We start from the raw sequence: 21,780 nt of genomic DNA, 5'->3' as shown, positions 1-21,780 counted from the left end.
AAGGCCTGTAGTGAGTTCTTGGATCTGTGGTCATTCTTGCATCTCTGACATCATCAAGGCAGTGGTTCAAGTTCCTGTTTGTGGTTTGAGACAATAAATGTTTGGTTGAAATGTTAAACTGACTAGCTTCTTTGTCGAGTGTGTGATTTAAATGTCGACACAATTATTTGCTGGTCATTATGATGAAAGAGTCGCTGAAGATGTTGTGATATTTCCAATAACATTAGCTGTTGAGAAGTGAGAGAGTTGAGGCCCTAAGGTCATTTGTCTGACAGCAGTGGATCAGCTGACCACACAGTTCTGGGGTTCTCAGATGTGTTCGATTAGCGACCCAGTTTCAACAAAGCATTGGATACAGCGTCTAAAAATGTTGGATCCTTGTGGATCGAAAGGACTATCTGACAGAGAACTGGAGCGGAAACAACAGGCTTCTTGTTCTTTGGTTCTTTCTCCAAAGTAGACATAGCCACATGCATAATCGTTTTTAAAGTCCTGACACTATGATGCTGATGTGCAGAAAGATGAAGACCCGTACTTCCTAAATGATGACAGTGAAAGAAAAGAGGCTCAACATCCAGCGTCTTATTCTGGGGAAGTGATGACATCGCAAACTTGTTTCTCAATCTCAACAAAAGTGAGAGAATCCAAGAGTCTTTTTTGTTGCAATTTATTGCTTATATAAAGTCTCTAAACAATTTTTGGTAAAAATAAAATCTATTGATAACAATCATAAATAAAATCATCACAATGACTTTTACAGGACGTTATATTGCACAATCAAAAGCCGTAGACGAGGATCACGGAACACGAAGCTGCTCAGCTGCTGTGTGAGAGGAATGTTCAGTGGCCCACTGAGGCGATGGAGAGTCCAGACATCAAGCTTCCTCCTCCTGTGAGGGCTTCACAGACCTCTACCCACCACCATGATTCACAGGGACGTGGGCTTTGACCGAGTCGTGGTTCACATCTGCTCGTTTAGTGCGATTGAAGAACAGGAAGTACGACACCGTTTGTTCAAGTGTGGAGAGCGAGTCTTTGTCAGATGAGACGACGAAGCTCTGGCAGCCAACTGAGAGCAGCAGAGACGGTGCGGACACCCGTCACACCCCTGTCATCAGTAGGTTTAGGTGAGGGTGTCCACCTCAGCCCTGAGTTCAGAGCACAGCTCCTTCAGTAACATTTCCATCATCACCTGAAACACACAGAAGAAGGTTTCCAACAATCCTGACCAAAGAATGACAGCTTGGTGTTTCGTACGTAGAGCAGATGCTTGTTGGCACGAGCCTCCTGCAGAGCGTTGAAGATCTTGACGATTCCATAGCGGGCGTTCTGTTGTCCCACCAGGTTAGCTAGTGCATCTGAGATCACAATGAAGATCATCATCATCATCATCATCATCATCATCATCATCGCCATGACAATATACCTGGTATATTGTCCAGCAGCTTCTGCTGAGCCCGCTCTTTGGTCTCAGTGCGCTCGCTGTCAGTGCGGACCTTCAGATGTGGTGCCAAGGTGCCATTGGGCCAAAAGGTGTCCCTGAAGACACTGATGTAGCCGACCAACATCTGCTCTGAAAAGATCCAGTTCACGGTGTCTCGGATCTGCCTGAAAAGAAGCAGGATATTTCAAGACGTGGACGCGAGAAGCTCACAGGACCACCTGGTTTTTATCCTCAGTAGTTTGAATGAAGTCATGAAGAATATCTTGAAAAAATAAAAAGGGATCTTTTATTTGTGCAGAGCTCAAAATTTTAAATGGCAATTTGAGGTCTCACCTAATAATGAAAACGTAACCTGAACAATTCTGCCTCCAAAAATGAAGAGACATGTTTTCATATGTTCATGTTAATAGAGTGATGGCTCTGCTGGATTCTGGATCTTTTGTTTATGAATTTAACGAAGCATCCACTGCTTCCATAAAAATGTACTTTCTATCTACAGTGCCTTCTTGATGAGTAAATACTAATGTCAAGACCAAAAACCATTTGAAAGTTGACATAGCGGATTCCACGCACTGCTGAATCAGCCTCTGTTGTGATTTAAAAAAAAAAAAAAACAACTCACTTGTTGATGGTTCGTCCAAACGTCACCTGGACTAGTGCAATTAAAGTCTTGCGGACCCACTTGAACACTGCAATGACAGACCAGTCACTGTGGAGTCCAGCCAGAATGCTGCATCTTGATGGGCACTCACTTCCTCTGAGCTCAAAAATCTCTCCTATGAGCATGAAGCAGGGCTCAGCAAGAGCGTCCTTCCTGCCATCCGCCTCATCGCCGTAGTCAGACAGGTCACTGTCCTCGTCGCCGTCCTCCTGGAGACAGTCAGAGGCGCATCACTGGGGAGTCCTGACACATGAGACGGAAGCCTGTGCTACCTCAGTGTGAGAGAAGAAGTCTCCAGGCAGCCTCTCCAGGAAGGAGGCCAGTGAGAAGGAGGACTTCTTCTGAATGGACATCACCTTTCAACAAAGAGCAGCCGGATTCACTGTCAGAAAGCTCGGCGTTCTTAACAGAATCTTGGACAGTCGATCACACAACTCAACTCTGACAACAACAACAGGACGTGAAAGCTTCTTCTGCAGTCTAAAACACAGCTGCCTCAGCTTCATTCTTAACTTAGTGCCCAGTTTTCACATATTCCCCTGAGAGGTTTGGAATGTGATGAGGAGAGCCACTGACTTGACGCGGAGCTAAGCAACATCGTGTGATGCCACACGCTCTGGTGAGGTCATGAGTCAGCTCAGAGACAGTCTGTGGTGGATGTGATGCTCCAGATCATTGGCTTCAGCTCAATGGAAGGGGCAGGCCAGTCCAAAGCATCAGTGCCTTCATTATGCAGGAATCACTGCCACATTCTCGCAACACGAGGCTGAGCATGGATGCATGAGAAGGAACCCAGGGGTTTCATCCATCAAGCTGGTGGTGGAAGACTGGGAGCGTTTTAGCACGTTTTGATTTTTCTTAATTTTTTTGTAATATAGTTTAATTGTATAATTATAATCATCACCATCAACCAACAGCTGGTGTGAAGTTAGTCGGACATTTTCATAGATAATCTCCTGTGAAGAGACAAAAGCATGACAAGGTACCTTCAGGTGCTCGGGTGAAGGACTGAGGAAGGCGTACAGCGCCTCAGACTGGCACAGTCGCTCATCCATCAGCAGGCGCTGTCAACACAGGTCAAGACACAACATGCGATTGCAATCGTTAGCCAGAGGGAGGCAGTACAACTATTCATCTGGCTGCAGAGACGGTGGGCGGTAACAGTTTTGTCAACAGAAAAAAAGGGAATCTTCTTGAATGGATACCAAACATCATGCAATCCTCCCAGTCTTGCAAGTCACACTCTCGATTACCTGTAGAAAGGCATTGAGCTGAGTTTTGCTCTTGTCTAGAAATTTCTGGTCGATGGATTTGAAGGGCAGTTTGCTGAGTGAGGGCAGCTGGAGCTTCTTCAGTGACGGAAAACACTGAGGACAAGAAAGAGGGAGTGAAGAAGGAGAACTATCGCGGCATAATCAATGTAGTATGTGTTGTATAACCTCCGTCAGTTTACGATGCAACATTTGGAATTCGGTGAGCTTCCTCTGGACACTCCATCGACTGTTGGTGGTCTCCTCCCCCTCCAGCAGGCTGACACAAACACTGTAGCAAGCTACCGTCTCACCACCCTCCTCTGTTGCCTGGCGGAATTCAGCATTATGTTAACAACATGGTGTGCTTTGGCAAATTATTAACTACATCATCATACTACTATACCACTATTCCCGCCGCAATTTAAATATGAAACTAAAAAGGCAGACAACACATATCACAATGTGATTTTCAATACTGTTGCCACTCGTCACAGGCTTCTGAGGCTTCCTCAGTCCGTGTTCTCACCTAAAGAGCCAACTAGTTAGTGCCTTTCTACTCTAAAGTCTTTGGATTTGTACACACACATGCTTTTGAAAACAAGAGCACCAGCTAGGGAGCATGGAATATCAGAACATTGTTTTATGACGCCACATCGGCCCTCAGCGTTCCCAGACCTTGCTTACACAACACACAGTAAATTGAGAAAACAGTGGAGGATTGGTGTTGTAGCACCAGGCAAAATCATTGTTTTCACTAAGTGACAGCAGCTCTAGAGGAAGATGGATTCCCGAATCCAGAACAAATAGTCAGATCCTGGCGGGTGAACCTGTCTGCTGTGAAGTGTTGCAGCATAGGCATACTGAGTCAAAAAGGACCAGTGAAAAACATTTGACAGGATGCGAGTATTGCAGTGTGGTGAAGCTCTAGCAACAAAACTCACAGGTCCCGGCAGCACGTGGCAGCTGCTCTTCCACCACTGAGAATGACTGGTCATCTAGCAAGATTAAATGAATTATTTGTCGGGTTATTAGCTCTCCTGTCTGACTGGTCCTGAAGCAGCGGCCTTTCGTTTTCTGCCAAACCACACAATTCTTTTACTCATAAATTACTGCCACTAGAAAAATATTGAATGATGCTAGGAGAGCGAGTGTATGTAATTCTGCAGACCAGATGAAGGAGCTGCTAGTGTATCATCTGCCTCCTCAACGTCACAGCTGCTAATGGATTGGATTCTTCCTGTTGACTGGAGTTCCTGTTTTTCTGGCTTCCTTTTCTGGTCCCATACAAACCTCAAGTTGCCTTTTCAAATGCACAATAACCAGTAACAATGAAAATAATAAAGCAGAGCTCAGGTGTCAGAGAACATCGCTGTTTAGGTGGCATTACAGCCGGCCAACATCTATTAGCAGGACTATATTTTCTGAAGTTTAACATAATTTAAGGAGGTTAAGTAACTATCACCTGTACCATACTCCTAGAACTCTCTATGGCTTCTATGTGAACACAGCAATACCTCAGCCGCAGTGACTGTTGCCCTCCAGTGCCCCAGGTTTTCACACCACCAGTCAGTTCTAATGATGTGTTGCTGAAGTTCACTATGTTCCTTCTCCATGGCACCGATTTCATCCTTCAGTTTGCTCACAATCTGTAAGCACAGAAGATCCTTTGTATGATTGGGGTCAGTGTGTGACGTCAGCAGAGAGGAAGAGTCATCATCTTATGAGCAGGATAATAAGAGATGTGACTTTGAACCACCACAGAACTGAATTGCATTCATACTTTTTACTTTTACTTACACTTACTAATGTTAAACTGAAAAAGAGCCTGTATTGAATACTACAACTAGTTCCAATTTCTAGGGCAGTGTTTGTCCGATTTAAAATAATTTCCTCTCAGGCGAGATATCATTTTTTTTAAGTTAATTAAATGTAGAAGAAATGACAAATCAGTTGTTGTCAGAAGGAGAGATTCACAAGAGCATGGAAGGTCAGCTGAATGGCAAGGTTCTTTGGTAAAACTAGTAATGAGGGCTGAGAGGCAGGGGACAACCTGGACAAGTCATTTAGACATGACGACCATCGCACACAAGAATTTGGAGTTTGCGATTAGCAGCTGACATTTATGACGGCATTCCTCAATGCGGAAAGGAAACCCACACACAGGGAGAGCAAGTGAACTCGCACTTGTATTTCTAAACCTCATGACCAGGACTCTGATCCAAACTTAGACCCGATGAGTGTTTTGTCAAGAATTGATCCCATAAAGTACGACGCACGCACGCGCACACGCGCACGCACACACGCACACACGCACACACACACAGACAGACTCGCGCGCACACAAGACACAATGTGAGAAAAAGAGGCAAATATTTTTCATACCTTTTTGTCAGGTTTGGGTGCGTTCTGAATGGAACCCAGGGCTTGTCTCTTGTACTCCAACTTGTCGTACAGCTGACGTAGTTTTGTTGCAGCATAGCTGGCCTGCTCGTTGATTCCTTTCGTACCTTCATCACACACCTCTTCACCTGCATCCAGTCCTTGACACTACACAAAGAGCAAAAATAATTAGCTCAATGTGCTACTGGTTAAGCACTTGCATATCTTTGTGTGCATCTTACTCCCTCTTCCTTCCCCTCTGTGCTACACTGAGATTGGCTCTGCTGCTCCTCCCGTCGGATCAGCTTCTCATAGAGGTCAGAAACCAGGAAGGAAGGGTAGCAACGCTCTCTCATTGTCTCCGCAACCTGAGGAGAACAACAGAGAGTCAGACACTGCATCGTTCTTGGAGGATGTGATGCTCAGCTAAGCATGGTGGACTGTGACCAAAGACAAGTGTGGCACTCAGGACACATCTAAAAGGCATGCATAAAAAGAATTGTCAGATTTTGGAGGTCAACACCTGCTCTTGTAGTCTCACAAAGACTTGAGTTCCTCTGTTCCCCACCAGGCTCTGCTGGATTTCCTTCAGGAGTACCTTCTCCACAGGAATCTCCCTGCTCTCCACAAAGAACTTCTGGTAGATTTCGCCAACAATTTGTGGCACCTCATTCTATGGAAGACAAAGCATGACAAATTGAGTTGCATGAAAGTTTAAGCAACGCAAGCGAGTGAGTTGCAAAACAGAACATATCAAAGCAATGTATCATGAGCGTCACATGCTGTACACAGCAGGTTGTATTGAAAACACAGACTCTTCATTTAGAAATGCTTTCAAACAGGAAGTGTTGCGTGTCATGTTTACTTTCAATAGCTACTGCTGAAGCTTTTCTCCTTTTATGATTAACTTTAAAGTCACACTGACACTATATGACATAGACATTACAAATTTGCTGTTTATCCTGCAAAGTTAATCCTCTCCAGAAAAATCAATTCAGGCACAATCTGAAAGCAGAGGGCCTTTGTGCTCATGCAAGTGTCATTTAGCGCCCAGCACTTCTGCAAGAGGTGCCATCTACAAAACAAAGGTTTCTGGAAGCAGGAAACAAGCGCTTCCTCAAGATGTCAGAAATGCACATGCATATTGAAGATAAAAAATTGCTGCTAGAACCGAGTTCAAGAGGGAGTGGGACTAACACAGCGCAGCTGAAGTGCGATTTATTGAGTACATATGTTGAGCTCAGAAATAATTTTTAGTTAAATGGTTAGTTGGGTAGCGTTGTCTCACATTTATTTTCCAGATTGTCACCCAAAACTATGCTGTGACAATCTAACCACACTGCTTAGCACTATACCGACCCAACAGGCTAAAAATGTCTGAACATTGCAATCATCAATTGGCAGAAAAAACATAAAAAAATAAACTACAAAAGTCCAGGAGTGAGGGTTTGGTAACATAAAATACTCCAAAGTTGCTGACTTTCTGATCTCATTTGAGAAGTTGAGCCATGTTATGTAGAAAAAAACAACAGTGTTTTTGTACTTGTCCCCATTTTAACTGTCATTACAAAGAGAAAAATGATTTGAAACTAACATGTCTTGGGGAAAAAAGAACAAAAACCACTTATGCACAGATATTTATCAATTCTACAAACATAAAATCAAAATAAATCCAGGTGACCATGATCAGTATACGGGTATACATCGTACTTACAGCCACTTATTTATCACCATCTATGTATTCAATTTTGAGCTCTTGATATTCAGAAACCAACCTCATTGTTTTTGCATCTTGGCTGACAGTCAGTCTTTCACAGTTCTTTTTCAGACTGCTGACAGGATTAAGTGCTGTTACCTTGTTGGCCGTTTTGAGGGTTTCCACCAGCTCCCAGAAGCTTATCAGAGCTCTCTTATCAACTCTCTCCATGTATACTCTGAAGTGCTCCCTGTAACTTGGATTAGACATGATGTCATCAAACTGGAGAATCTGAGCAGGAGGAAAGGAAAGATTACAAACACAAGTCTCCAAGTGACGCATGAATCTGTAGTTGAATCTCCTGATTCAAACCTTTTGACTTTGAGGCTCCTCTCCATCATCCACACTTCCGTCCTCATTGTTTTCATAGTTTGGTCCTCCAAGAAGACGGATCCGTTTTTCACATTGTTTCTTAGCAACGGTTAGTTGATTGATATATCGTTTCATATCTCGGGCCCTCAGCAAGTCTGCCTTCATCGCCGCAGACTCTTTACCTTTGCGCTCTGACAAACAGAAGAACAGAAAGGAGCCATCATTAAGAGACGCCACTTTGATGGTCACGTTTGTTGCTATGCAACCAAGCAAGCTGCAATACGTATTGTTTTTCATCAGGTTTCTTAGACTGCTTGATAGATCTGATACCTCAATGGTTAAACTGTGTGTTTGAACAGCTGGAACAAAAACCTGCACCACTGCAAGACCATAGTGCCCACCTCTGACTTGCCAGAAAATCATGTTTATGTTGAATTCTTCTTGTCTATTTAAGAACCAGGGACCCCGTGTGTAGTTCTCTTGGCCTTTCAGCATTTCCCATCATGTCCTCAACTTCTAACTCCAGGGTTTCTGCTACATGCAAACCGGCACGATAAAACTGAGAACTGCCACGCCTTCAGAAAAACCATCTCTTTTGAAAGATGAAATCTCACGTGTTCACATGTATTTAAACTAAGTGAAAACATCAAACACAACGCATCATGGAGAGACTTTTCAGTGTTTTTCACAGGCTGCATCTTCTGTGTGTATCGTCACTTCTCCAGCTTCTCCTCTAAGTCCTCTTTACTCCTAAAACGTTAACTTGATCCAGGTTTATAAGGGTTCAGTTGAAACAGTTCAGGGAAGCAACAGTAATTGATCGAAGGTTCTTATCCAGTATAAGTCCATTTCCCACACAAAAATCAACAATTCCTAGCACTACTTGGTACCTTTTTGTTTCTTGAGCTGAGGCAAACTGCTGATAGTTGTGGCATGAATGATCTCTACCACTATCTGATACCTGCAAAGAAAAGGTGGATAGGTTTAATAAGCACAGCAAAAGAAAAGAAAACCCAATGTTAAAGCTATTATAAATTTAAGTAGTAGGAAACCAGATTCTCGTAAGCCCCAAACAACACAATGTAGCGGTGTCATGTTCATTCCTCATTTAGCTTCATCGTATTATCTCAGGGACACTGTCTGTTCCCATGGCAACTCCACAGCAGGGAAAAGACTCAACTCAGGCTGAATATTGTGTTCTGTATATAGCACAAAAATGAGTGTGCTAACATAAATGCATCTCTTTTGGAGCAAACAGAGTACCAAGTAAGATCACTGACAAAATTGGCTGATTGGTTTTAAGAGAAAACAGAACTAAAAAAAGAACTGAAGAGACGTCCACTGAGGTGATGAAAACACATCTGTGTGCATGCATGTGTGTGCATCTGAGGTAGCATGCCTGAGTTGTTTGAGGAAATTGACATCTGTGGAAGTTGAAATCAGCTTGATAAAGTCTTCATAGGAGGCAGCGTAGGTGTAAGCTTTCTTCTGCTGCTCAGCCTGCTGCTCCCTCTGCTCCAGCTGAGACAGCAGCATCCTGTTGATGGAGTCTGGATCACTGAGCACTTCCACCAAAGGCTTCAACACTGCAGAGCAAACGAGCGTGCACAGACATGAAACTAGCTGTAGCTACAGAACCATTCGGTCTATTAAACAGTGAGTCACAAACATTAATCTAAAGGACTGAGAAGGAGTGCAGCCAGTGTGAAGTTATTTTTCAGGATTTTTTTTAATGGAAATCATTCACCACAGATTTCTGTATACTTCATGTCACTTGTCATGTAAATATGAGATGATTTTAATTCCTTTTTTAATTGCTATATTTACTCTAGACACTAGATTTCTGATTTGACTGTTTGTCAAATCTTACTAGACACGTAAGAAATGACACAATACAAGCGGTAGATAAACAAACATGGTTGACAGCAAGAATTGTAAGCATTTGGGGCACTTCTGTGGATTAAAAAATGTTAGGAAAACAGTCTTTCAGAGACAAATGTAACAAAGCAATTAAGATATCTGATCATAAATCAAAACTGGTTCTAATATCAAGTAACAGGAAATTGAATACCTTTTGTTGTGATAACTTCTGTGAGGCAGCAGCGTAGTGTGTGAGACTTGGCATCCTTTTTTGGCAGCAGACACAGCAGCAATATTCTTGCAACACAGCGGAGGAAGGCCAGCTCAGAGTCAGGATTGACCAGACATGGGTGAAGAGGAAATGGGCGGGCACACTCGTCTGGTCTGTACATGGGAGAGAGCCCAAAGTCAGACTGCTACCATTCATTATAGCCAATTGTTATTACAAAATATCAGTTCTCTACAGTGCAGAAAGATCGCGTATCCATATTGCAGCTGAGATACAGACACCCAGGTTGACACAGCAAGATAACTGAGGTGAAAACTAAATCATCATCCATGCCAGTTTGTCAGAACTTTCTTTGTTTAACTAAAGATACAGATGGTTGAATGAATGAACTGGAGATAACAAGCAAGCTACCTTTAATGATAAAGGAGCACTGTCTAGGGTGAGAGCTCTCCAGATAAAACATTACTTCTCTACTTTTGAATCAGACAAAGAAGGTCATCACCTTGCAGATGCAGCCTTGAGGTCTGTGAAGTGAGTGTGCAGAATTCGGATGCTGTCGTAACACACAACATTGACAAGGTCGATCTCAGCCAGCCGGGATCTCAATTGGCTGATCATTTGCCACCAGTCTTCAGACAGCATGGAGTATAACTGGCCCTTGTCATAACTCAGGGGAATGTACCAGGACAGGATGTAGTCTCTGTAGGCATAGTCCAAAACTGGGGAAGGAAAACACATGTTGCTGTTTCATCAACAAAAGAGACACTATTTACAGAGCACTCTTAGTAAGTCACCCAAATGTGGACGCAACAATGTTAGCTATTGATGTACGTAAAGTGGTCAACAAAATCCATATGACCTGAACAAATGCTATCCAAACACCCAAATACACAACTGAAAGCGGAGAGCATGAATAGGAGAAATGGGAGGAGTTCAACAACACAACAGACATTACACTAATCCCCTAAACATCACAAATCTGTTGTCCTGGCACGTTGTTGACTACTTTTCAGCCATGTGCTGAACTCTGACATAGGCACATGCTCTGGAAGACCAAGTATTTTGAACAGGATCAAAACAGATGCCTATTTGTTCTTTTAAGTTTCACAGGGCACATTAAAAATAGTTATGAAAGAACTACTATGAAAGAGAAAGGACAGATTATAATCAGTGAAATCTCACACTAATTACTTGACACAATAAATTCTTTACCAAAAGCTTCAGCACAATATAAGTAACACACAGTATCCTCCAACGGCGGCTTTGCCATTAGACATCATGAGGATATCTGACAACAACAACTTTTGGCAATTATCAATCTCTTCACCATCAGGGTTGAAATTATAGTGCGGTCTCATTGAAAATCTTAACAAGTCCAGACTCAAATGATTTTTGGCCACCATGTATTGTAAAACTGGTGACTCTGACATAGCTTATTTGTTAGTTAGTTAGTTTTAGTTGTCGTACTACAAGCATTACAGCATGGACGCCCCATAGTATTAACATACAGTATAAGAGTGATGCTTCTCATTCAGTTTATAAACTGTTGCAACTACGACTGGTGAGACACAAAACAGTCAAGACTGTAAATGCATCCTGTACAACACAAATAAACCTTACATTACATACATCTCTTTGTAGGTTTAGAAAATGGTTTCTGTACCATTCCAAAGCAATTAAATAGCTGCACCATCAGATAAATAACAGGAGAGAGAGAGAGAAAAAAAAAACCTTGTTACCTTCCTTTAGGGCTTTGTCCACATTATGTGACACCACCACCCTCCTGTTTTGGCTTAATTCTTGCCGAGGTGCAGCAAAACGAGCCTGAAACACCAACATGATTATGTCCCTTCGCTGCTGCAGAAAACATTGCGAGGCAGGAACTGTTGTGCAACGACAGGAAAGACGGGCAGAATATGTATTAAATGCCATGACAGGCTCATACAGCACATTAACCAGAGGAAGGCTGGTGACATTACTTCCAGTCTGTCAACATTAATAAGCCACCAGCCAACACACACGGCTCGCTGGTAAGTCACTGGACTGCTGCAACATAACAGAAGCCAGCAGGAGGACAGACTCCATGTCTATGGAGAGCAAACATCCCTGTTAGTGGGTAGATGTAGGTGTAGTTGTGTTCGCAGCAGGATGTAAATCTAACGCTAGAATATCAATCATGAAATGAGATTAATATGCTCTGTGGACGAATTATGAAACATGGTTAAAAGATTGCAAGCAGTAAAGGACAGCGACCTAACCTGGAAAAAGATTACCATATCATTAACAAAAAGCAAGCCCAAAACGAAGTGTTGTTTCATTGATAGCAGATTTTACAGACAATAACAAGCTTCAATGATGGGTGTATATTACTCCTTTATTATAATACTAAAAATGTTCATTTTGTCAATTTCTGTAACTTGCCACATTCATGACTAGCTCATTCTGGCATAGAAGAGACATTTATCAAAGTAAAGGAAAAACACAAAATAAATAGACTGTTCAGAAGACTAAATCACAAAAACATTTGCAGTTAGCGTCAGAAATGTAAAAAAAAAAAAAGACATTCTAGAGGCAGTTTTTAAAACAGGAAGTATATAAAATCACCCTGGGTGACATACTGTATATATATCACTACTGTCATATATTATACTGTATATACACTGCTTACTGTTTCTTAGCATCAAATGAAATAAACCAGTCACTACATTCATTTGAGTATGATCACAAAACTGCATCACACTCATCAAACTGGCTGCAAAGACAGTTCTTCTCTGCTCTATTGAATGAAAGCTATCAGCCCACACTTCATCATGGAGTATATGCAGAAGCCAATGAAACACAGACATGTGATGTTCAAGAAGAACTTGATGCAGACAAGTCACAGGTGGATTATGCTTCAAAAACATGTGGGGAGCAGCGCATGATCTTACCATCAGTTTGTTGAAGAAGTCCTGCTGTGCAGCCGAGTGCCTTCGCGTTCTGTCGAAGCAGCTAACTTTGAGAGGACTCTTCCTTATTAGCAGGACAAAGCTTCCAGCCAGGAAACATAGCAGGGCAAATGACACATAAATAAAAAGCTTCAGAAAGAAGGATGTGAGGGTGAGGCCGCCCCACACCAGCTGGAATACTACTGCTGCCACCACGCCCAGGCAGAAGGCTGGGACGAATCTGAATGAGGAGCTGAGATGGGAGATGAAGGTGGCCAGCGTGTGGTCCCCCTCCACTCCCCCGGTGCTGCTTCTCCCTCCAGCCTGTGGTGTGTAGGTAGTTGAAGGAGTGGGCATACTGCGACCCCACCATCCATATATGTGTTACTGCTAGTTAGACCTGAAACTTTGTCTGGTATGCAGAGGAGGTAGCAATACTGAGCACCAGCGACTACAGGGCTGTCTCCCAGTCGAGGCATCCCCGCTCCGACATATCCTCTGTGGGTCACAGCGTCCCTTGGGCTACGACGTCGGGAACTCTAGGCGGCCATCTCCTCCTGCCGATATCACGGAGGGAAACCTTATGTCGGCCACATACAGGAAGTGCCTGCGCAGAGTAATGATGGGATAAATGGATGGAGCAAGCGTCACCTTGGAAACACACAGGAGCGGTATGATTAAAGCTAACAGAATTAGCAAATCGCTAACATGGCAGCTTAACCAAAGTTGACGTTTCGTTCAAACAATAATTAGCCCACGGTTAAAGTAAATAACAACACCTACAATCGCCGACTTGTTTGAAAACCAACCGCACTCAGAACAAGCAGCCAGCTAACTGTCTAGCCTGCGAGCTAATCAACCACACAAGCTACACAACCGTACTTGCCTTTTATCTTTCAAAAGTGTCTCATAAAATCACTATTGAGTAGTTCTTCCCCAAAAAGGAACAACGGCGTCAGTTTTTAGCGAATAAAAAGACATTCATATGAGAATGCCCAGAATCCCGGTCCGATAAAAACAAAACTGTGACTCCTTCGAGCGCCAGCTGACTGACGAGCTCGGTGTCAGCGGCGGCGTTAGCTCGCTGAGGTACGCTTGCTCTATTCACCAGAACATCCGTAGGGGCGGTAATTATGCCCGTTCATATGCACATACGCGCATTCCACTAATTTCCGGGCAGCTATAACAATTAATTAAACGCACACGCAGGCAGGCGATAATACGTTCAACGTATTTATTTATTTGCGACAGCGAACCACTTTTCCAACCACCTAGTCAAGCGGAACATTAAATTGGAATTTTTCAGCAATTTAATGATCTGTAATAGTAATAGTAAAATATGATATATGATATATGTAGTATGTTTTTGACAGTTTAACAGCAGTCAAATACTATATAATATGACTTTGTTATATTTCTATAGTTGTTTGTGAAATGAAACTGAACTGCTAACCACTTTTCTCTGCACAAACTCCTTAAACTGCACTTCTGCTTTTCAAATGCTGATCCGTCAGTTTCTCATCCAGCACATGTGCTGTCGTGGTTTGTCCGTCTACAAAAGCTTGAAACGTTTGATTAAAGTGTATACACACATCCACATTATGGATATAAACAACCACATCATCAGAGAATGCAAACAGGCCTTGTATGAAACATCCTCATGACGGCACAATTAGAGAAGAGATTGCAAAACTGCATTGGGGTCATCGACTGGGTCAACGGAGAAGTCTTCAGGGCGAATCTTCATGACTGTTGTCTTTAGAGAATACCACCAGCCTTTCCATGTGTACCAGACAACACCATCGTCAGTGATCCCACTGTAGTGGCCACCCTGGTGATAAAAGCCATTCAGATGAGCTGAGTGGCACCTGGAGAATAGAACATTTACAAAGAAAAAAAAGTCAAACACTTGCGCACTTGCAAATCAATCTTGAACTTACTTATTAAACCACCAGCCTCCTTTGTCTTCCTTTGCACAGTTGCCCCGGTAGTTATCATTGTCTTTATCGAAGGTGCTGAATTTAATTCCCTGATGACTGGCCCAGTCTGACACACCAGGCTCATAGTTTCCAGCGAGTGAATTTCCAGCCGTGCCCACATAAACTCCAAATGAGAGCCTGTAATGATCCTGCAGACGGAAATGTTGCATTTACTCATTTTCAAATGATCAACCCATACAGATCATTCACCTCAGTGCTCAATTGTGACTGATGCAGAGTACATGGCCAGAGAAAATCTGGATTCTGTCGGTCTCAGGGGAAAACAAAAAGAAAAAAAATGTTCAAACCCTCAACAGAAGGGGTCTGAGTGATGGTGAAGCTGAATGAATGTTTTTTTCCCACTTATCATTGGTCATTTTGCTTCATCTGGTGTTATTTACATTGATGACTTGTTACTAAATCCAGTTAATGTCAATGTGAGACTCTTGAAGATCTACAGAAATGGCTCCTTGACAAAAGACCACTAGCTCCAGATCATGTTCAACACCTAGACGGTATCATGATGGCCTTCATGATAACAGGCCTTCACCACAAATGTGCATCACATGGTGTTGCACAATAATGCAGGTGCTTACTATCTGGGAAGATGAAAATCAAATTTTGTTAGATTTTTCCGAGGCAAAAAGGTATGGTGACAATAAAAAGGAAAAGTAACCCTGGGACCATGACAAAGAAGAAGAAGTACAGGTTCCTAAGGTAAAGTCCAAACGTCATCCATTGAAATTCACTGATAGTTGGAGATGGAGTGGATGCCTTGTGGAGGGCACACTCATGCTAAAATGGGGCATCCACGGCGGACCACAAAGCTGCACCATGAGGGCCGTGAGTTTGAAACTCTTGCTCAACAGGCATTTTAATAAGCAGCAGATGATGTGTGAATTGCATCCCACCATGCCCAAAGCAAAATGAATATACCTGTTCGTCTGCAACCTTGAAGTTCTTGTACTCAGCATATCGCTGGTATAGATCAAAGTCTTCCAGGTGTATTCTCAGCGAATAATTGCCTAAAAACATACAGACATTCAATCATGTACATCAGTGGGAAAGACAAGGATATACTGTATCAAATTCCACCATTCCAAGCATCTGGTTTCATATAGGACAGAATATAAACAGTTAAGTCAATGACCTTGTGTAGTGATGAAGTGCAGATTATCATTTCCAAGCCAGAACTCTCCTGATTCAGCATCCATATCCCCAAATCCTGCCTTGTATTCATTCCATGGTCTAAAAGAGAGAAATAAATTGTTACTTGCTTGTTGGGTCTTCATCAGTTGCTGTCCTGGTTCACACCCTGCCAGGTCGGTGCCTTCCAGCTCACCTGCACACCGGTGTACCAGCCCCAGTAATCACCTTACCCTTATACCCATTCACAACTGCATAAACAGTACGTTTATATTTTAAAACAAAAAATGCTCTCCTGGCTATGATGCCTTTGTCGCTCAATATGTCCCGCCACTTTTCGACCTTGAGCTGCAATAGACTCTCTGAATGTTATTTTGCTATTAGGTCCTGTTAAGGACACTCTGTGATGACACTGTCTGGCCGGTCATGGACCCAGCGACCCCTCAAACTTCATTGTCAAGGAAAGAAGAATTCAGGAGGAGCATGAGAGCCACTTTGACATTGAAACCATGTGGACATGTCAAAAAGCAACAGCTATGCAACAGACATTAACAACGCTTGCAGCCAGGGTTCAACTACCTGCTTCCCACCCATCAAAGTGCACTCCCTCCTGATACATCTTCCAAGAAATGGACCTGAAGTTCTTAAAAACTGTAACCCCTATTTCACAGCACAGCAGAGCAGAAACACACAAGCCTGCAACTGGCTCCTGTTTCTGTTTCTCACATCTTAGAAGTAATACACATTTAAGAGAACATCTCTGGTGAGTATTTAAGACACACCTGTTGAAATTCACATTTCCATTGGTGCGTCTTTGGATCACAGTCCATCCACCTCCATCACTCATGTCACAGTAGACCCTGACAGGAGCAGGACTGTCACTTGGTCTGATTCGATACACGCCGCTGTGTTTGAAGCCAGCAGTGTAGATCTGAGAGCAGTCTGACAACCCACAGACAGGTACAGGTACATCATCTGGTTCTGATCAAGTGTTTCACAGTCCTGAAGACATAACTGACCAGAGAACGTAGAGTCCTGGCTCGGTGCAGGTCTGGGTTGGTCAGCTGTGCCAGGTTGGCTGTTTTGCTGCATTCTTTGGAGAAGGACTTCTTGTTCATGTAGCTTCCTCCTCAGTGTGTTCTCCTGCTCCTGCAGACGAGCCAGTTCCTCATGGCAACTGTTTTCAGCTGACCCCTGTACAGAAACAAACAGACATTTAGAACTGTACTATATAAATAGAAAACATGAAAATAAACTCCCCATAGTGGCGGTGATATCAACAACATATGGGAAAGACTAATAAGACAGAAATCAGAGAAATATTTTTGAGCCTGGAAATAAAGTGCGCAGAAATGATTCAGTTGTTTTGACAGGACTGCGTCTGTCAACAGGATTGTAATGCACATATTGTAATGAAATGTGTAAGCAACAAAACAAATGAAAAGCATGCAACAAACCTTTGTTCTTGCTTACTTACAGAAATAACGGCGCAGCAGGCTGTGAAGGCTAACAGGGAGAAGAGATGCATCTTCAAGGCAGAGGGGAGCGGAATACTTTCGTTTTGCCTGCATCTGGTCGAACTAAATAGTCGACTTGCATCTGTGTCCAATTAAAAAAAACCCATCTGAATTCATTTATATGCGTCAGTTTCGAGAAAACAGGGAGTCAATTCCTCAATTCCTCAAATTTGACAAAGAGTACATCATATTGTTTGTTGTCAAAAACAAGATTGATGAAAACACCTCCTGTCCTGTCTACCACATGGATTAATAATTTAAGTGCAGACATTACATGAAATGCTATGGCTATTAATAGAGAAACGGTCAGCAGGTGGCAGTTGAGTCGCAGTGAGGAGCTCTTTTAACACACACTGAAGAAATGAGGAAGCGTGAGAGACTCAATGAGAATACCATAAATCAGATTTATTCGGGGGGAAATTATTTTTAGTGACAAAAACTCCTACTCAAGATAAAGGAGGAATGAAGAAATAAAGAGAAGAGAATACAATACAATACAATACAATATACACTATGCGCCAGGATCATAGAATGAGAATAGAATAGAATATTAGAAACATATTTGCAGTGTACAAAGAATTCCAGGCTATAATACAATGTTGTTGTTAAGATGGTTATTGCACTAAAAGCTATTGAACATGAGGGGCACTCGCTGACACTCAGAGGGGTGAGTTGTACAGTTTGATGGACAAAGGTAGTAAAGATTTCCTGTGACGCTATGTACTGCATCAGTCTGGTGCTGAAAGCTCCATTGTTTCAGCAGCATGTTATGGAGCAGGTAGGACACACAGTCCAGGATGTTATTCATATTGTGAAGCATTCTCCTCTATGACACCTCCGTCACTAAGTCCAGGCTCACTCCCACAGCTTATTCAATTTGTTTGGTGTCCGCTACCATCACTGTGCTGCCCCAGCATACCACACCGTAGAGCAGGGGTCACCAAACTGTTCCAGAAAGGGCTGTAGTGGGTGCGTGTTTTTGTCCTGCAGATATTGTAGGACCTCAGCCACTTCAAAGAATAAAGTTGTTTCTGCAGGGAGCAATTGTGTTCTTGCAGTTTAGTTTATCATCTACGATTCCACCTAGTCCTCCCCAATGTCAACACAGGGGTCAAAGGTACCTTGGTCTTCCTCATGTGCATAACCAGTTCTTTAGTCTTTGTCACATTAAGCTGTAGATGATTCCCTTCACACCATGTAACAAAACTGTCCACAACAGCCCTGTATAAAGCGCTGGAAAATACTAATGAAAGTTGGTTGAAATAAAGAATCCATCATCCAGTCCATCCTCACCTCCTCCATCACCGTCTGGTACAGCAGCGCCACCTCCAGGGACAAGAGCAGACTGCAGCGCATTGTGCGTTCTGCTGAGAAGGTGATCGGTTCCACCTCTTCATGAGGATCTTCGGATCAGAGCCGACCCTTCTCACCCTGGTCATGGACTGTTTGTTCCTCTTCCCTCTGGCAGGAGGCTGCGGTCCATCCAGACCAGAACCTCCTGTCACAGGAACAGCTTCTACCCCTCGGCTGTCAGACTATTGAATTTGTGATCAGCCTGTGTTATTTTATTTTATGTTATTTTATTGACATCACTTTATTCCGAATCACTTTCCTAGTTGGTGGGATCCCCACTGACCATGGCAATAAATTTGATTCTGATTCTGAAACAGTGGGGGTCATTATAAAGACCTAGAAGTCCATGGAACCTCAAGCGCCTGGGTGTCAATATTTCAGCCACCACTGGCACCTTCCTTATCTGCTCCTGCTGGTATCAGTCTACTGTCTTGGCTCAGCCATGATTGTTTTCTGAGCACCAAACCTCAGACTGAAATTGGACCAAAAATATGCAGTATCTTAACTATAGGCTGACTAATGGATTAACTTTGTTTGACATTAAATGTACCAATATTCTGTTATGGAGTGACATTATGAAGTGCCATTAAGTGACAAATTGGATATGTCAAATTCAGTATGACTTTTTGAGTTATCAGGTGGTAGCTAGCTACAAATCATAGTGTCATTTATGTACCCCAGATGAATACCAGGTGATGGGTCAGAAAAATGAACTCCAGATATGTGAGTCATCAAAGCATGAGGAAATTTAGAGCATATTTCCTGGAGCGTGATGGTCACTGCACAATTCCAGCTAAGATTTGGCAATGAGGTAGAGACACATTATAAATCAAAGTTGTTACACAGAATGCAGTTATTCCAGTAAACTGCATAAAACAAATACACAGCTTGTGTGCAGGCTACAAAGGTGGCACTTGAAGAACATGAGGGGGATCCCCAAAGTTTCATTTGGTAACTGACAAATAATAAAGGAACCGTCTCAAGATATTCAATGAAATATTGGCAAAGCCATCGAGAGAGAAGTAGGTCTGTTCTGTAAGATTTAAAGAGGAAACACATGCAAACTCATGGAATGCTAACACCCTCACCATGACACAGTCAAATGTTTTATTGGCCTAATTTTATGTTGTCACAAGAACATCAAAGCTGCAGTCAATCTAAGACTTCCTCTGGTCACCATGAGCGTCTTTTCTTCTTAATACTGTCTTCTTTGGTTTGTCTGTAACAACAGAATGAGTAGAAATTGCACTTATCGTTCAAAAACCCTTTACAATTTACATTTATGTACTTCAGAAGACAAGAGAATTACCGTTACCCGTGACATCTGTCGACTTGGTGGCACGAGACACCTCGGGGTCGTCTGGTTGAATGTCATCAGACTTTTTGTAGTAATACTGTTGATCAGGAGGCCCGAACCTCTACATGCAGACATCTGGATAGTTAGACATAAAATATTCTAACAGCAAAGCATCTAACTGATGTTACCTTGTCAGGCCACATGAAACTGATGAATAGAATAATTGGAAGTCCGACGCTGAAGACATAGACCGACCACAGCCAGGGGCGCTGGATCGTTGCCTGCAGAAGGCTTTCAATGATACCTGTCTGAGCCACAAAAATATAGGATGTTACACACACAATACTTATATATGTATATCAATTAGTCCATTGCCATATCATTGGTACACTATTGAAAAGGAAACATGTATAACTGTGGATTGAAGCCACGCCTCCCATGCAAAGGCCATCATGCTTCTGTTGTCTGGCTCAAAAACAGATGACGGATACAAAGATGACATCATTTTTGTATCCATTCATCTTCAAAATTGGGGTTACCTTTTCGGCAGCAGTGACAGGTGTGACAGTGGCAAGCAGCAACGCAAAGCTGAGTGCCATTTCTGAAACACATAACCGTAGGAAGATGTGAAGGAGTTTGCAGTTATACACGCCTCACATTTAGATAACATGGCTGATTGGTGATAGAGTGAAAGTGCGAGCTCTTATTTACAAGAATGACAGAATGCTCCAACAAAACAGACTAACAGTGAAGTAACCGAAACGAGAAATGTACTAGACCTGTACACCACGGCGATTCTCTGTTTCACCAAGTCTCGAAACTCACTTCCTGAAACCTCTCATCTATGTGATGTTGGACTTTGGCCACAAGTCTGCTTGGTAAATAATCAATGACATGAGCACGAGAAGCTATTCAAGCACATTTTCAACATATGTTTCTTATGATAATCATCAGAGGGATTGACAAATAAAAGTTGCTGATACCAGATACAATTTTGTGCCTCTGCTGTACTTCCATGAAAAATACATAATAATAAATAAATAAAATAAGAATAACTAAAAAGCTCTTTTAATATATCCTTCCATGTGGACAGGCGACAATGAGCTGTAATACTGTATGTTTTTAAGAGTGCAAAAAGTCAATGTCCTAGTCATTCAAGTGATATAATTGTGGTTATTGTATAATTACCTTGAAAACCAACAAAAACAAAATGTGTGTTTATATATTTTCCATGGTGATGAGAGGCGAGTTTAAAGGTATAACACAAATGCTTTTGCAAATATATTCCCACAGCAAGTAAGTAAGATAGACACAATAACTTGGCGGGGTCAGTACAGATGCCTTCCTTTAACGTTTCTAAATCATTCTGATGAATGTTTACTGGGTACCAATATTTCAAAGACGACAGAATTAACCCTAACATATCTGTCTATTATTATAGCTATCTCCAAAACACCAGTAGAATCTCAGAGGACCCATTAGTTTCCATGGCAGTCTCCCGGGAACACAAGTGACAGAGTGAGACAAACAGCTGAGATGTGCTGAGGTAGGTCACATGGAGACAAAACACAGGCAGCTTAAATCTACCTATCAAAATAAAACAAGCGATTAAATACAAATCTTCACAATATCATTAAGTAGACTCTGTCGGTAGTGTTTGATTGCGA

General features: G+C 42.4%; 3 protein-coding genes across 5 annotated transcripts; all 3 read right to left on the bottom strand.

The window, feature by feature from the left end:
• Positions 1 to 667: 667 nt before the first annotated feature.
• Positions 668 to 13,424, bottom strand: snx25 (sorting nexin 25). The gene is made up of 21 exons (XM_053879027.1): positions 12,825 to 13,424; positions 11,634 to 11,718; positions 10,397 to 10,613; positions 9,877 to 10,049; positions 9,205 to 9,391; positions 8,696 to 8,766; positions 7,806 to 7,996; positions 7,593 to 7,724; positions 6,261 to 6,410; positions 5,980 to 6,105; positions 5,741 to 5,905; positions 4,873 to 5,004; positions 3,545 to 3,685; positions 3,359 to 3,472; positions 3,092 to 3,169; positions 2,378 to 2,461; positions 2,197 to 2,314; positions 2,067 to 2,133; positions 1,427 to 1,608; positions 1,258 to 1,358; positions 668 to 1,192 (listed from the first exon to the last, which is right to left on the bottom strand). The coding sequence occupies exons 1-21, from the start codon at positions 13,176 to 13,178 to the stop codon at positions 1,124 to 1,126; spliced, it is 2,937 nt and encodes a 978-aa protein (XP_053735002.1). The 5' UTR covers positions 13,179 to 13,424; the 3' UTR covers positions 668 to 1,123.
• A 746-nt stretch (positions 13,425 to 14,170) lies between these two features.
• Positions 14,171 to 17,474, bottom strand: fgl1 (fibrinogen-like 1). The gene is made up of 7 exons (XM_053878762.1): positions 17,424 to 17,474; positions 16,966 to 17,140; positions 16,729 to 16,888; positions 15,951 to 16,048; positions 15,737 to 15,825; positions 14,762 to 14,949; positions 14,171 to 14,689 (listed from the first exon to the last, which is right to left on the bottom strand). Exons 1-7 carry the CDS (start codon positions 17,472 to 17,474, stop codon positions 14,494 to 14,496), a joined length of 957 nt encoding a protein of 318 aa, XP_053734737.1. The 3' UTR covers positions 14,171 to 14,493.
• Positions 17,475 to 19,909: 2,435 nt separating this feature from the next.
• On the bottom strand, positions 19,910 to 21,432 carry LOC128767684 (calnexin-like). Of its 3 annotated transcripts, none has more exons than XM_053879902.1 (6): positions 21,302 to 21,432; positions 20,893 to 20,987; positions 20,653 to 20,714; positions 20,302 to 20,421; positions 20,126 to 20,234; positions 19,910 to 20,035 (listed from the first exon to the last, which is right to left on the bottom strand). In XM_053879902.1, the coding sequence occupies exons 3-6, from the start codon at positions 20,710 to 20,712 to the stop codon at positions 19,974 to 19,976; spliced, it is 351 nt and encodes a 116-aa protein (XP_053735877.1). In that variant the 5' UTR covers positions 20,713 to 20,714; positions 20,893 to 20,987; positions 21,302 to 21,432; the 3' UTR covers positions 19,910 to 19,973. The 3 variants fall into 3 exon arrangements, with proteins under 3 accessions (XP_053735877.1, XP_053735878.1, XP_053735879.1); XM_053879903.1 differs by having other exon boundaries at positions 20,893 to 20,984; positions 21,302 to 21,401; XM_053879904.1 differs by having other exon boundaries at positions 19,932 to 20,035; positions 20,132 to 20,234.
• Between the last annotated feature and the right edge of the window lie 348 nt (positions 21,433 to 21,780).

This window comes from Synchiropus splendidus, chromosome 11 (genome assembly GCF_027744825.2).
Source record: "Synchiropus splendidus isolate RoL2022-P1 chromosome 11, RoL_Sspl_1.0, whole genome shotgun sequence".
NCBI lineage: Eukaryota > Metazoa > Chordata > Actinopteri > Syngnathiformes > Callionymidae > Synchiropus > Synchiropus splendidus.
The sequence above is the reverse complement of the archived record's forward strand: the minus strand, read 5'-3'. Positions and strand labels throughout refer to the sequence as shown.